The sequence below is a fragment of the Equus asinus genome, chromosome 16 (assembly GCF_041296235.1).
Source record: "Equus asinus isolate D_3611 breed Donkey chromosome 16, EquAss-T2T_v2, whole genome shotgun sequence".
Lineage (NCBI taxonomy): Eukaryota > Metazoa > Chordata > Mammalia > Perissodactyla > Equidae > Equus > Equus asinus.
The window spans coordinates 48,877,174-48,891,910 of NC_091805.1; the positions used below are offsets into that span (position 1 = coordinate 48,877,174).

A 14,737-nucleotide genomic window follows, 5' to 3' on the forward strand; every position below is an offset into this window, starting at 1 on the left:
TTGTTTAGTCTCAGAAGTCTTTCAAGTTTTCATTCTAGGAATTACTTGGAGATAAAGAAAATACTGGGGTTGGGATGGGGGGTGGCAAATCTAGTGAATATTTCAGTTGAACTTTGTTAATTAGAACTCCTGCTAATACTGGGTGGAGTTTGCAGTTGTACTATCTATGAAGAAAAAGAGTTTGTCAGAGTGTAATAGCATCAACAATATTTCAGAGGGATTATTTATCAAAATAGGATGATAAGTTTAGTTCAAATAGTCAATATCTATTTGGATATATTCTAGTAATGAATATGGAAGATTTAGCAGATATTTTAATCTTGGCCTTATGAATTATAAGACCTTGACCTTGGTGGAATCAAAATAGAGTTGTATTCTGAGTGCAACCTCTGGAGTCTGTATTTTATGCACAGGCTGCTTAAGGCACTTTCTTTGGACATTGATAGATTTTTGTTGGGGACAGATAGTGTTGGGGAGACTCTGATAGATTTTTTTTTTTTCAGGTGCCTGACCTGCTTTTTTTAGATGTCGTTAAAATTAATTGAAACACTTCCTCATGTACATGATAATTCAGATAGATAACAGTGTGTGTTTAGGGGACCTCAGTACCACCCACAGGCTCAGTGATTCAACAGCAAGACTGTTGTATTCATGGTTTTGGTTTATTATAGCAAAAACATACAGATTAAAATGAGTAATAGAAAAGGCACATAGGACAGAGTCCAGGAGAGACCAGGTGCAAGCTTCTAGTTGTCCTCTCCCCGTGGAGTGATATGGACAGTGCTTAATTCTCCCAGCAGTGATGTGTGGCAATGTGTATGCTGTATTGCTAACCAGGGAAGTTCACCCGAGCCTTGAGATTTTTTATTGGGGATTCATTATATAGGCTTGGCTGACCTTAGTTCTCCAACCCATCCAGAGGTCAGGCTGATGCCATGTGGCCCTAGGCCCCCAGCATAAATCTCATTGTTAGCATAAACTGTCTGACACGGCCTGAGGCCTCAGATAAACAAAGATTCTCTTAACAGGCAGGATCATAAAGGTTCAGAAGTTATTTTCCAGGAGCCAGGCACAGGCCGAACCTTTTTATGAGATGTGCAGGGTTTGGTCAACCCAGACCTGCTGAGTTAATCCTTTAGAGCACACCATATTATCCAGTGTTCTTGTAATCAACAGAAAACATATTAAAAACCCATGTGTAGGCCCCTGTTAAACATTATGGTTACTGACTTAGCAAGCAGAGAAAGTTGAAACCTAGTCCTGCAGGAGAAGAAGCTAACAAGGTGTTGTGAACTGCAGAATACCTGAAAGTTTCGAGAATTAGAGACACCATTTACCTCTGAGGGCAAGGGTATAAAATAGAGCTGGAAAAGTATTATTTGTAAGTTTTAAAAGGAGCTCTTAAACCCTAGATCACCAATTCTCTAGCCTATATTCAGAAACAATACAGGGAGCAGAAAAAATATATCAAAAAAGAATTAACATCCTTGGAGTGACAAAAAAATTAAATTCATGAAATGAGAATAAGTCATGAAAAGGAACACTTAGAGCATAAGAAAGAGCTCTTGGGAATTAAAAATGTAACAATTACAAAATTCAATAGAAAAGTTAGAGGATAAAATTGAGTACATCGTATAGTAGACAAAAAGATTGAGAAAACAAGCAAAATGGTAAGATCAATCCAGAACATCTAACAGGTGATTGTTAGGTGTTTTGAAAAGAGAATAGGGAAAATGGAGGGGAAAAAGTCAAAGAAACAATTCAAGAAAATTGACTGAAACTAAACGGTGTGAGTTTCCAGAATGAAAGGACCTGCCAGGCGTCCAGCACAATGAGCAAAAAAAGGACTCCTACTAAAATTTTAGAAAAAGAGACATAAAAAACAGATACTAAAAGTTTACGGAGGAAAAAAAATGATTCCACCCCAAAGATGGGGATTGTACATAATGGCACATCAGATTCCTCAACATTAATGTTGGAAACTGGAAGAGAATGGAGCAAAGACATAGAAAGAATTATATATTCAGCCAAATTATGAATCAAATCTGAGGGTGAAGATATGTTTAGACATTTTCTCAGATTGCTGCTGGAAAATATGCTTTTGCACAAAAATAGAAAGGTAAGGGGTTTTGGACATGGGATCTGTCACTGGAGAGAGAAAGGAAGGGCATTTTCAGCATCGTGAATAAGGGAATTAGCAGGATGACAGCTGTGCTTCAGGTGGCGAGAACAGAAGTCCAGTAGGAGGATAGAGAGCCTCGGGAAGGATATGTCCGAGAGTAAAATGGAACTGATAGTTTATCTGATGTGTTTGATTATATTGAGACAAGTTTTGAGACTCAAGTATAATTTGGAAACAAATCAATAATTGTTACATTAAAAACTAAGCAAGCAAGCAAACAACAACAGAAAAACATTAAACCTTCAGACCAGTAGTTAACAGCAGAGGAAAGAAAAGTTGTTCAAAAGTTTGTTCAAAGGAAATTTAATAATTATAATAACTGTATTGGGAGGATGTGGGCCAGGGAAAAATATGTGGAGGTGAGTTGATAGTGGTTTAAGAGAGCTAAAGTATCTTAACTACAGGAGAATATAGTAAATACTAAAACTTAAAAAAGAAAATTAAGAAATAGCACTGTAAACTGTATTTAGAATTGTAGTGGTAAGTAGAAAAAACAGGTGAAAGAATTTAGATAATTGCCTCACGAGAGTGGGAATTTGAAGTTATGGCAGGCTATTAGATTTTTTAAAAATTCAACTTTCTTCACATATAAAATAGTACAGATGAGTTTTGACAGATGTATACACCTGTGTAGCAACAACTGTAATCAAGATGTGAATATGTCCATAATCTCAAAAACGGTTTTCTTGTGCCCCTCTCCCATTAGACTACCCTGTTCCTTGGCTCCAGTTCGACACTGCTCTGCTTTTAGTCATTATAGATTAGATTAGTCTTTTCTGGAGTTTCAGTCAAATGGAATCATAAGGTTTGTGATATCTTGTTTCCAGGCTTTTGCTCAGTGTTATGTTTTTGAGATCCATCTATGTAGATTGCACATAAAAGTAATTTTTTTCTTAGTGGTATTCCATTGTATGCATATACTATGATTTGTTTTATTTATTCATCTCTTGAACATTTATTCAACATTTGTTTCAGCCTTTGACTATTTTGAATAATGTTGCTATGAACATTTGTGTATAAATCTTTGCATGGGCACATATTTTAGTTTTGATATTTCAGTCTGTGGGTCTGTTGTGAGTTAATTTTTGGTTCATTGTTTGTAGTAAGGGTCATGCTCCCTGTTTTCCCCACAGGGCTTTCTAGTTGTTCCAGCACCATTTGTTGAAAAGATTATCCTTTCCTGATTCTGTTACCTTGGCACTTTTGTTAAAAATTAATTGACAAAATCAATAGGAGTTGAGTCTCTTTCTGGACTCATACCTATTCTGTTAATCTATATGTGTATCCTTAATGTGAATATAGCACATATAACACTGTGTTGATTAACTTATATTAAGTTTTAAAATCAGGTAAGTCCTCCAAATTTGTTCTTCTTTTTTTTTAGGTTATAACCATGTTGCTAAATTCTTTTTTTTTAATTGAGGTAATATTGGTTTATAACGTTGCATAAATTTCAGGTTTATGTCATTATATTTCAGCTTCTGTATAGACTGCATCATGTTCACCACCAAAAGTCTAGTTGCCATCCATCACTATACACTGTGTCCCTTTACCCCTTTCGTCCTCCCCCCACTTCCTTTCTCTCTGGTAACCACCAGTCTGTTCTCCATATCTGTGTGTTTATCTTTCACCTATGAGTGAAACCATACAGTCATTGTCTTTTTCTGTCTGAACTTATTTTACTTAGCATAATATCCTCAAGGTCCATCCATGTTGTTGCAAATGGCAATATTTCATCTTTTTTTAAGGCTGAGTAGTAGTCTATTTTATATATATATACACACACACCACATTGTCTTTATCCATTTATCCATTGATGGGCACTTAGGTTGTTTCCAAGTTGTGGCTGTTGTGTTGTGGCTGCAGTGAACATAGGCATGCATCTGTCTTTTCAAATTAGTGTTTTTCAGTTCTTTGGAGAAATATTCAGAAGTGGAATAGCTAGATCATATGCTATTTCTGCTTTTAATTTTTTGAGGATTCTCCATACTATTCTCCGTAGTGGCTGCACCAGTTTACATTCCCACCAGCAGTGTGGGAATGAGTGTTTCATTTTCTCTGCATCTTCTCCAACACTTATTTCTTGTCTTTGTAATAAATAGCCATTCTTATGGGTGTGAAGTAATATCTCATTGTAGTATTGATTTGCATTTCCCTAATAGTTAGGGATGTTGAACATCTTTTCATGTGCCTGTCAGCCCGTCTGTATGTCTTCTTTGGAAAAATATCTGTTCATAACATCTGTCCATTTTTTGATCAGGTTGTTTGTTTTTTCTTGTTGAGTTGTGTGAGTTCTTATATATTTTGGCTGTTAACCCCTTATTGGATATATGATTTGCAAATATTTTCTCCCAACTTGTAGGTTGTCTTTTCACTTTGTTGATGGTTTTCTTTGCTATGCAGAAGCCTTTTAATTTGATGTAGTTCCATTTGTTCATTTTTTCTTTTGTTTCTCTTGCCTGAGGAGCCATATTCAGAAAGATACTGCTAAGACTGATGTCAAAGAGTGTACGTCCATGTTTTCTTCTAGAAGTTTTATGATTTCAGGCCTTACATTCGAGTCTTTAATCCATTTGGAGTTAATTTTTGCATGTAGTATAAGATAATGGTCTACTTGCATTCTTTTGCATGTGGCTGTGCAGTTTTCCCCAGACCATTTGTTGAAGAGACTTTCTCCATTGTGTTTCTGGCTCCTTTGTTGAAGATTAGCTGTCCACAGATATGTAGGTTTTTTCTGAGCTTTCAGTTCTACGATTCCGTTGATCTGTGTGTCTGTTTTTCTGCCAGTACTGTTCTGTTTTGATTACTATAGCTTTGTAGTATATTTTGAAGCCAGGGAGCGTAGTACCTCCAGCTTTGTTTGTTCTTTTTTCTCAGGATAGCTTTGGCTATTCAGGGTCTTTTGTTATTCCATATAAATTTTAGGATTCTTTGTTTTATTTCTGTGAAAAATGTCATTGGTATTCTGATTGAGATTGCATTGAATCTGTAGATTGCTTTAGGTAATGTGAACATTTTGACTATGTTAATTCTTCTAACCCATGGCCACAGAACATCTTTCCATTTTTTGTGTCTTTGGCTTCTTTCAACAATGTTTTATAGGTTTCAGTGTACGGGTTTTTCATCTCTTTGGTTAAATTTATTCATATTTTATTCTTATTGTTATATAAATGGGAAGATATTCTTGATTTCTCTTTCTGCTAGTTCATTGTTAGTATATAGAAATGCAACTGACTTTTGTATGTGGATTTTATACCCCACAACTTTACTATATTTGTTAATTATTTCTGATAGTTGTTTTTGGGGATTCTTTAGGATTTTCTATGTAAAAATTGTGTCATCCACAAATAGTGACAGTTTTACTTCTTCCTTTCCAATTTGGATACCTGTTATTTCTCTTTCTTATCTAATTGCTCTGGCTAGGACTTCCAATATTATGTTGATTAAGAGTGATGAGAGTGGGCGTCCTTGTCTTGTTCCTGTTCTTAGAGGGATAGCTTTCAGTTTTTCACTGTGGAATATGATGTAGCTGTGGGTTTGTTGTATATGGCCTTTTTATGTTAAGGTGCTTTCTTTCTCTACCCATTTTATTAAGAATTTTTATCATAAATGGATGTTGAATCTTGTCATATGTTTTCTGTGCATCTGTTGAGATGATCAGGTGATTTTTATTCTTCATTTCATTAACGTGGTGTATCATATTGATTGATTTGTGGATGTTGAAGCATTCCTATGTCCTGGAATAAATCCAACTCCATCATGGTATGATCCTTTCAATGTATTGTTGTATTCAATTTGCTGCTATTTTGTTGAGGATTTTTGCGTCTGTGTTCATTAGTGATATTAGCCTGTAATTTTCCTTTTTTTCTGTTGTCCTTGTCTGGTTTTGGTATCAGGGTAATGTTCGCCTCATAGAATGAGTTAGGAAGCATCCCATCCTCTTCAGTTTTTTGGAAGAGTCTGTGAAAGATAGGTGTTAAAGTATCTTTGAATGTTTGGTAGAACTCATCAGAGAAGTTGTCTGGTCTTGGATCTTTGTTTTCTGGGAGGTTTTTGATTACTGTTTCAATCTTTTTAATAGTGATTGTTCTATTCAGAGTCTCTATTTCTTCATGATTCAGTTTTGAGAGGTTATAATTCTAGGAATTTATCCACTTCTGGGTTATCCAATTTGTTGGTGTATAGCTTTTCGGGTATTCTCTTATAATCCTTTGTATTGCTGTGGCATTTGTTGTAATTTCTCCTCTTGCATTTTTGATTTTATTTGAGCCTTCTCTCTTTTTTTCTTAGTTTTTGTTTAGCTTTTCAAAGAACCGGCTCTTAGATTCATTCATCTTTTCTATTGTCTGTTTAGTCTCTATCTCATTTATTTCTGTTCTGATTTTTACTATTTCTTTCCTTCTACTGAATTTGGCCTTCATTTGTTCTTCTTTTTCTAGTTTTTTTTTTGGTGTAGTATTAGATTGTTTGAAATTTTTCGTGTTTCTTGAGGCCTGTATTGCTATAATCTTCCTTCTTAGTACCAGTTTTGCTGCATCCCATAGATTTTGACATGTTGTGATTTCATTTTCATTTGTCTCCAGGTACTTTTTGATTTTTTTGATCCAGTAGTTGTTCAGTAGCATATTGTTTAGTCTCCACATATTTGTGACTTTCCCAGCTTTCTTCTTACAGTTGATTTCTAGTTTCATACCATTGTGGTGGAAAAGCTACTTGATATAATTTCATTTTAAATTTATTGAGACTTGTTTTGTTTCCCAACATGTGGTCTATCTTTCAGACTATTCCATGTATTCTTGAGAAGAATGTATTCTGTTGCTTTTGGATGGAATGCTCTATAGATATCTATTAGGTACATCTGTTCTAGTGTTTAATTTAAGGCCAGTGTTTCCTTGTTGACTCTCTGTTGGATGATCTATCCATTGATGTTAGTGGGGTATTAAAGTCCCCTACTGTTATTGTGTTGCTGTCAATTTCTCCCTTTAGATTGGTTAATAGTTGCTTTATGTACTTAGGTGCTCCTAATAAATGTTATGTCTTCTTGATGGATTGTCCTCTTTCTCGTTATGTAATGTCCATTTTTGTCTCCTGTTACCCTTTTTGCTTAAAGTCTATTTGTCTGATATAAGTGTAGCCACACCCACTTTCTTTTGGTTGCCATTTGCTTAGAGTATTATTTTCCATCCCTTCATTTTGAGCCTACGTTTGTCTTTAGAGCTGAGATGTGTCTTCTGGAGGCAGCATATTATTGGGTCTTGTTTTTTAATCTGTCCAGCCACTTTGTATCTTTTTATTGGTGAATTTAATCCATTTACATTTTGGATGATTATTGATATATGAGGGCTTAATACTGCCATTTTATCTTTTGTTTCCATTGTTTCTTTTTCCTTGTGTTTCTGTCTGCCATTTCAGTTTGGTGGTTTTCTGTGATGTGTTTCCCAGTTTCCTCTTTTTTTATGTTTCATGACTCTGCTCTGAATTTTTGTTTTGTGGTTACCATGAAGTTTATATAAAAGATCTTACAGATGAGAGAGTCCTTTTTCTGCTGATAGCATCTTATCTCCATTAGCCTATGCAGGTTCCATCCTTTTCCCCGTCTATGTTTTTGTTGTCACAAATTATTCCTTTTTGTATTGTGAGCTTATTACCAAATTGAAGTGGTTATAGTTATTTTTAATGCCTTCTTTCCCTTTAGACTTTATGTTATAATTAGGTTTTTACTAACCTATTGTGATACACTGTTGCAATTTTCTGATTCTGTCTATTTGTCATCTTGCTTAAGCTTTGTAAACCTTTGCCTTTTTGTTTCAGGTAGGAGGGCTCCTTTCAAGATTTCTCATAAGGCAGATCTAGTGGCAGTGAACTCCCTCAGCTTTTGTTTGTGTGGGAAAGCCTTTATTTTGCCTTCATATATGAAAGATAACTGCTGGATAGAGTGTTCTTGGCTGACAATTTTTATCTTTTAATATTTAGAATATATCATTCCACTCTCTCTTGGTCTGTAGTGTTTCTGGTGAGAAATTGCTGATAGCCAAATGGGGGTTCCTTTGTAAGTTGTTATTTTCTTTTCTCTGGCTGCCTTTAATATCCATTCTTTGTCATTGACTTTTGACAGATTTAATATAATGTGTCTTGGAGAAGGTCTTTTTGCATTGAGATAATTAGGTGTTCTGGTACCTTCATGTACTTGTATATTCAGTTTCTTCCCCAGGTTTGGGAACTTCTGAGCTTTTACTTCTTTAAATAAACTCTATGCCCCCTTCTCCCTCTCTTCTGCCTCTGAGATACCTGTTATTCTTATATTGTCTTTCCTAATTGAGTTGGATATATATATATATATATATATATTTTTTTTTTTTTTTTTGGATGACGAAGATTCGCCCTGAGCTAACATCCATGCCAGCCTCCTCTGTTTTGTATGTGGGTTGCCACCACAGCATGGCTGACGAGTGGAGTAGGTCTGCACCAGGATCTGAACCTGCAAACCCAGGCTGCTGAAGCAGAGTGCACAGAACTTTAACCTCTCGGCCACAGGGCTGGCCCCATTGAGTTGGATATTTCTTGTAGAATTTCTCCCATTTTTAAACCTAAGTCTCTCTCCTCTTCCACATAGTTCATTTCTAGATTCCTATCTTTGAGCTCTCTACTTCTCTCTTACATGTGGTCTGCTCTGTTTCCAGTGCTTTCTGCTTTATTCTTCAACTCATTTATTCTGTTCTTCAACTCCAGAATTTCTGTTTCCTTCTTTTTTAGAGTTTTAATCTCCTTGGTGAAGTAGATTAAACTGTTCATTCTTTCATTATTTTATTCCTGAGCTCTTTGAACTGGCTTTTTGAGTTTTCTTATAACCTGTTGAATCTCTTCATGACAGCTATTTCGAATTCTCTTTCAGTTAGATTGTGATCTTCCATGACTTCAAGTTTGGTTTCTGGAGAATCGTCATTTTCTTTTTGTGATACTGTGTTACTGTAGTTTTTCATGGTACTTGATGAGTTGTTTCTCTGCCAGTGCATTTGTGATAGTACACATCTTTCTTATTTGTGTAAGACTTTGTGTACTTTGATTCAGAGCTGCTGCTTTTTGTATTTGAGAGCCTCTGCTTTCTACCCTCCGCTGCCTTTGCCAGAGGTGTCATCAGTGCCCTTGTTGTGCTGCTTGTGCCTCCAAGGTTGCTGGTGCCTTGCTTCTTATGATGTTGCTGCAGCCGTGGGTGTCACCATTGGGGTTACTAGGCTGGCCAGCACCTCTATTCATTCTGGGTTCACCTGGGTTGCAGGTTCCCCCACTGCAGCTGGGGGAGAGGGAGAGTTGGGTTGGAGCTGGGGTCAAGGTCACCTCCACCAAGCCTGAGTTTGTTGTGTCTGCAGGCGCTTCTGCCATGGGAGGGGGAACTGAAGTTGTGGGCAATGCTGCAGCTGGAGAACTGGGATCCTGGGTTCTGTTGTTGCTGTCTCTCCATTGACTTGGGTGCTACTGCTGTGCGTGCCACTTATGTTGCTGCTCCTGAGTTTTCTCGGGGCTCTGGCGCTACCACTGCCAGGGGTGCTGAGTTCACGGATGTCACTTCTGCTGCCAGGTAGGCTGAGGTTGTGGGCAACACCACTGCTTCCATGGGGGGAGGTAGATACCTGAGTTGTGAGCACTATCGGGGTTCCTGCAGCCTTTGGTCTTGGGTGCTGGTGCTGTTCCTGAAACTTCAGGTCACAGGCAACGCTGTTGCTGCCAGGGGCCCAGTGTCTTGTACGCAGTCCCTGCTGCTGGAAGGGCTGGTTTTGGAGGTGCCACCACTGAGGGAGGGGGAGAGGCTGAGTTGCAAGTGCCCTTGTGGTTCCTGCACTCTCTGGTCTTAGGTGCTGGTACGATTCCTGGAAACTTAGGTGACGGACACCACTGCTGCTGCTGGAGGTATCGGAGTCTTGGATGCAGCCACCACCTCTGGGAGGGCTGGGAGCAAAGGCACCATGACTGGGGGAGGGGGCTGGGTCACAGGTATCATCACTGTTCCCAGAGCCTCTGGCCTTGGGTACTGCCGCTTGAGCCTCTGGTTGCAGGCATGTCTACAGTTTCTGGAGTCTTTGGTCTCTGGAGCTGTCACCACTGCTCCCCTGGTTCCACCACCTCCAGGAGGTGTAGTCCATCCACCTTCAGATGCATAGATGTATGGGTCTCTCAGGGGTTCTGGTGTGCTGTGCAAAGAGTCCTTTGTTGGTCAGTGGATATTCTACTGCCTATAACTTAGACGGGAAAGAAAAGGGAGCAACTCGCTACACCATAATGCTTACACTGCTCCCCAACTTTGTTCTTTTTAAAAATTGTTTTGGCTGTTCTAGGACCTTTGCCATTTTAGAATTAGCTTTCCTGTGAAAATAAAAGGTTGATAGGATTTTGATTGGAATTTCATTGAATCTGTAGATGAATTGGGAAGAATTGTCGTTTTAACAATATTCCATCTTCCATTCCATGAACATGTTATGTCTTTCCGCTTATTTAGGTTTTCTTTAATTTCTCTCAGCAGTGTTTTGTAGTTCTTAGTACATAGTTCTTTCACATTCTCTGTTATATTTATTCCTAAGTATTTTATGTTTTTTGATGCTATTGTAACTGGAATTGTTTTTTAATCTCCATTTCTGCTGTTCATTTCTAGGATATAGAAATATATTTGATTTTAGTTTGCAGAACTTGTATTCTTTTCCTTTACTGAAGTCATTTATTAGTTCTAGTGGCTTTTTTTGATTGCTTAGGATTTTCCTTCTACATAGTCAAATCCTCTGAATGGAGGTAGTCTTCTTTTTTCCTTTTTGATTTTTATGCTTTTTATTTCTTTTTCTTGCTTATTGCACTGGCTAGGACTTTTAGTACGTTGTTGAAAAGGAGTGCTGAGAATGGACATACTTGATTTATTCTCAGCTTTAGGGATTAAGCATTTAGTCCTTTACCGTTCATATTATGTTAGCTGTAGGTTTTTTGAAGATGCGCTTTAGTAGGCTGAGGATGTTTCCTTGTAGTTATAATTTACTGAATTTTAACCATGAAAGGAGATTGAATTTTGTCAAATGCTTTGTTTAGGTCTGTAAAGATGATTGTATATTTTTTTTCCTTTATTCTGTTAACATGGTGAATTATATTGATTTTTTTTTTTTTTTTTTGTGAGGAAGATTGGGTCTGAGCTAACATCTGTGCCTGTCTTTCTTTATTTTGTATGTGGGACACCGCCTCAGCATGGCTTGATGAGTGGTGTATAGGTTCATGTCTGGGATCTGAACCTGTGAACTCCAGGCCACCGAAGCAGAGCATGTGAACTTAACCACTACGCCACTGGGCCAGCCCCTATTGATTGGTTTTTGAATGTTAAATTAGTCATATATTCCTGGGTTAAACTGCACTTGCTCATTGTATAGTATTCTCCTTATATAAGCTAATTTTTGTTAAGGAGTTTTTCATCTGAGTTTTTGAGATATATTGGTTTTTTGTTTCCTTGTAGTGTCTTTGCCTGGTTTTGATGTGTAAGTTACACTGGCTGCAAAAAACAGGTTGAGAAATGTCTGAATGAATAGTATACTGTTAAATGAATAGATTTTTGGTACACCACAGTCTACTATTAAATAATTCAGCTGATATATAATTAAATAGTCTGTTATTGTGTAGCTTAGAACTCCTTGGGTTGTAAGAAACTCAGTTCAAATTAGGTGATATAAAAATATTTATTAACTTAGTGGCTCTAAACTAGGGCTTCAAGCTTTGCTGAATCCATGTCTGAAGATGTTTTTGTCAGTAACATGCATCTGTCTCTGTCTCTTTCCTTTGGTTATTTAGTTTCTCCATGTTGGGAGTTAGCCCCCATCAGCTCCAGGATTGTATGTTAGGAAGACCTTGAGATTGTAAAATGAGAGAGTCCCTGTGTCTCCTAGTATCTATAACAATATGCGTAAAAAGACTTGATTGCCTCTGCTTGAATCACACGTGCCCAATCATTTTGTCTAGATCAGGGGTGTGCACACTACAACTTGCAGGCCAAATTCTGCATGCTGCCTATTTTTTAAGATAAAGTTCAATTGGAACACAGCCTTGCCCATTTGTTTATGCATTGTCTAGGGCTGTTTTAGCAGAAAACAACCAAGTTAAATAGTTGCTATACAGACTATAAGGACTGCAAAGCCTAAAATATTTACTTTACAATAAGAGTTTGCTGGTCTTTGGTCTAAGGGTAAGGGGTTTTTAAGCCAGGCTTTGTTAATTGGTGTGAAATGAAAGGCGCTTGATTGACAGCTCTATCATAACCACATTGAGGGAGGGGGAACTGTTTCCAAAAGGATTGCAGCTCCTAAAAAGAAAGAATGCCAGACAGACACCTTTCTCCCCAATAAAAACAACTTGTCTGTTACACTCAATTTTTTCTTCTGTTGTGTAGATTAAGGTTGAACGTGGTTACGTGTGTTTTCATACTGATACAGATGTTAATAGAATAATATACTGATGTGGGAGATATAGGAGAATGTGTAAGGATACGGTAATAGAATCTCTCAATTACATAAATATAACCATCTGTGAATAACGTATATTGATAGATTATAATTTTTCCTTTCTCAGATGATGAAACATGCCTGGGATAATTATAGGATATATGGATGGGGACATAATGAACTCAGACCTATTGCAAGGAAAGGACACTCCACTAATATATTTGGTAAGTTTACTTTTTCTAATTACTATTTACATTTTCTACCTCCATTTTAAAAATAGAACCTAACTCTTTAAGTACTTTCTAAAACCTGAGTATTTCTGTGGAACTGTAATTTGAAGCAACATGTATTTTTTTTGTAAGTTTCAGTCAAGGTGTAGTTACAGTTGCTTTGGAATACACAGATATGTGGTAGATTATCTATTTACATACAGATGCTGTAGTCATTTATCTGAGTATTTTGAAGCTTTTTCTGCATTTTTTTTCTTTAATATCAGGGAGGGTAGGTACCTATTTGTAATTTCTTTTTCTTCGACGTAATACTAATTCTGATACTCACATTATAGAGGAGCAGGGGAAGAATGGGTAATTCTAGTAGTGCTATGTATATTAAAAAAAGTAACATGCCCAAGGTGATTTGGTTGGTAAATTGAGTGAGTTATGTTGTACATTCACAGTTAGAAGGGAAAAATTAGCAATGTGAGTGTGGATGCAGGTCCGGGGAAGAACTGTTCAACTTGAGTTCTCTCTCTCTGCCTCTCCTGAGTTCAGTCCACTTGTTAAACTTGTCAGTTTAAAAGAGTAAGTTACTTAATTAACTTAGCTAATAACTTCTACTTAACCCAAAGATAAGTCTTGAGAATTACCAGGCTGTTCTTTATAGTCATTTCTCTCCCCCATTTTAAATGCTGCTTGTGATGTATATCTTTAAAGTAACTATAGGTGAAGGCAAGAAAATATTAATGGGGTAAGAAAGCACGGGTACTAGTCATATGTAATACAGTTGTCTTTACTAATTGTAATGCACAACTATAGTAGTCCAAATAACAGCATTTTTCTTTGTGACTCTGTGGAAAAATTTTTCTAGTGCTATGATTTCTTTAATAATTTGTTTTTTGCTTGGTTGTTTTCTGTCAAAAAAGAAAATGACTGAAAAGATCATTTCTCCTGGGTTTGAGAGTTGGTGGAATGCAGGAATAATGGAAAAAATTTTCCTTTAGGTAATCAAAGACACCAAAGATCTCATAATAAGACATTCAATTTAGTAGGTGTCACTTAATGAAATAAAGTTCATTTCCTCAGCAGAGGTTGCAGATTGGGAAGTTCCCATTGTTTGTGGATGCCACAGTATGAGAGATTAGTGCAGTAAGAGACATTATACATAATAATTAAGTAAAATTAGACCCTCTCTTCAAGTAACTTATCCCTCTGCATAAACTCAGTGTTAAACCATGAGCCCTTTTAAAGGATTGGAATATAAATATGTAAAGAATTGGATGTTAATTTTCCGCTTCATTTTTAACCTTATTTCTCAGAACATCTAATGGATTAACATTTATCAAATAGATATTGGTCCAAGGCAAGGTAGTAGATAAATAACATACGTTGTTTCATTTAATCATTGCAATAACCGTGTAAGGAAAGATTGTTTGCTGAATTTAAATCTTGAAGATAAAGGAGCTTTCAGGTAACTTGTAAAATTTCATTCCTTATAAGTCAACATAAATCTTTATTTTAGTGAGCAAAAGGGATGTTTCTTTCTTACATAATTTTGTTAAAATCCTAATGGAGAAGTTTTGACTTAATGTTTTTTCTTTTTAAAAATAATAGCATTTATTTTTTTCATAAAACACGTATTTTTTAATGAAACATGGTTTTAATTTGTGGTGAATTTGTCAGACTTCTTCAAAAGTAAACTTTGTAGATCACTGTTTGATGAGGTTGGTAAATGATGACTGGGGCCTGGCAGGCTCAGATGGTTGTCAGGTGAGCTTGTCTGCTGGTCATTAGGAGCACTTAAGCTGATTGACTGGGTTGACTGAGAGTTATTTGTGAGAAAATGGAGATTAAAGGAGGTTAGAGTTGGAAAGGGAAAC

General features: G+C 36.7%; 1 protein-coding gene across 4 annotated transcripts in view; it reads left to right on the plus strand.

Annotated features, from left to right (window-relative positions):
• The window catches only part of MAN1A2 (mannosidase alpha class 1A member 2), a 196,087-nt gene that overhangs the window by 47,484 nt on the left and 133,866 nt on the right, over window positions 1-14,737 (plus strand). For all 4 annotated transcript variants that reach the window (XM_044749479.2, XM_014848270.3, XM_070487132.1 and 1 more), the window contains exon 3: window positions 12,770-12,866. In XM_044749479.2, the coding sequence (XP_044605414.1) occupies window positions 12,770-12,866 (97 nt within the window). The remainder of the gene's footprint in view (window positions 1-12,769; window positions 12,867-14,737) is intronic.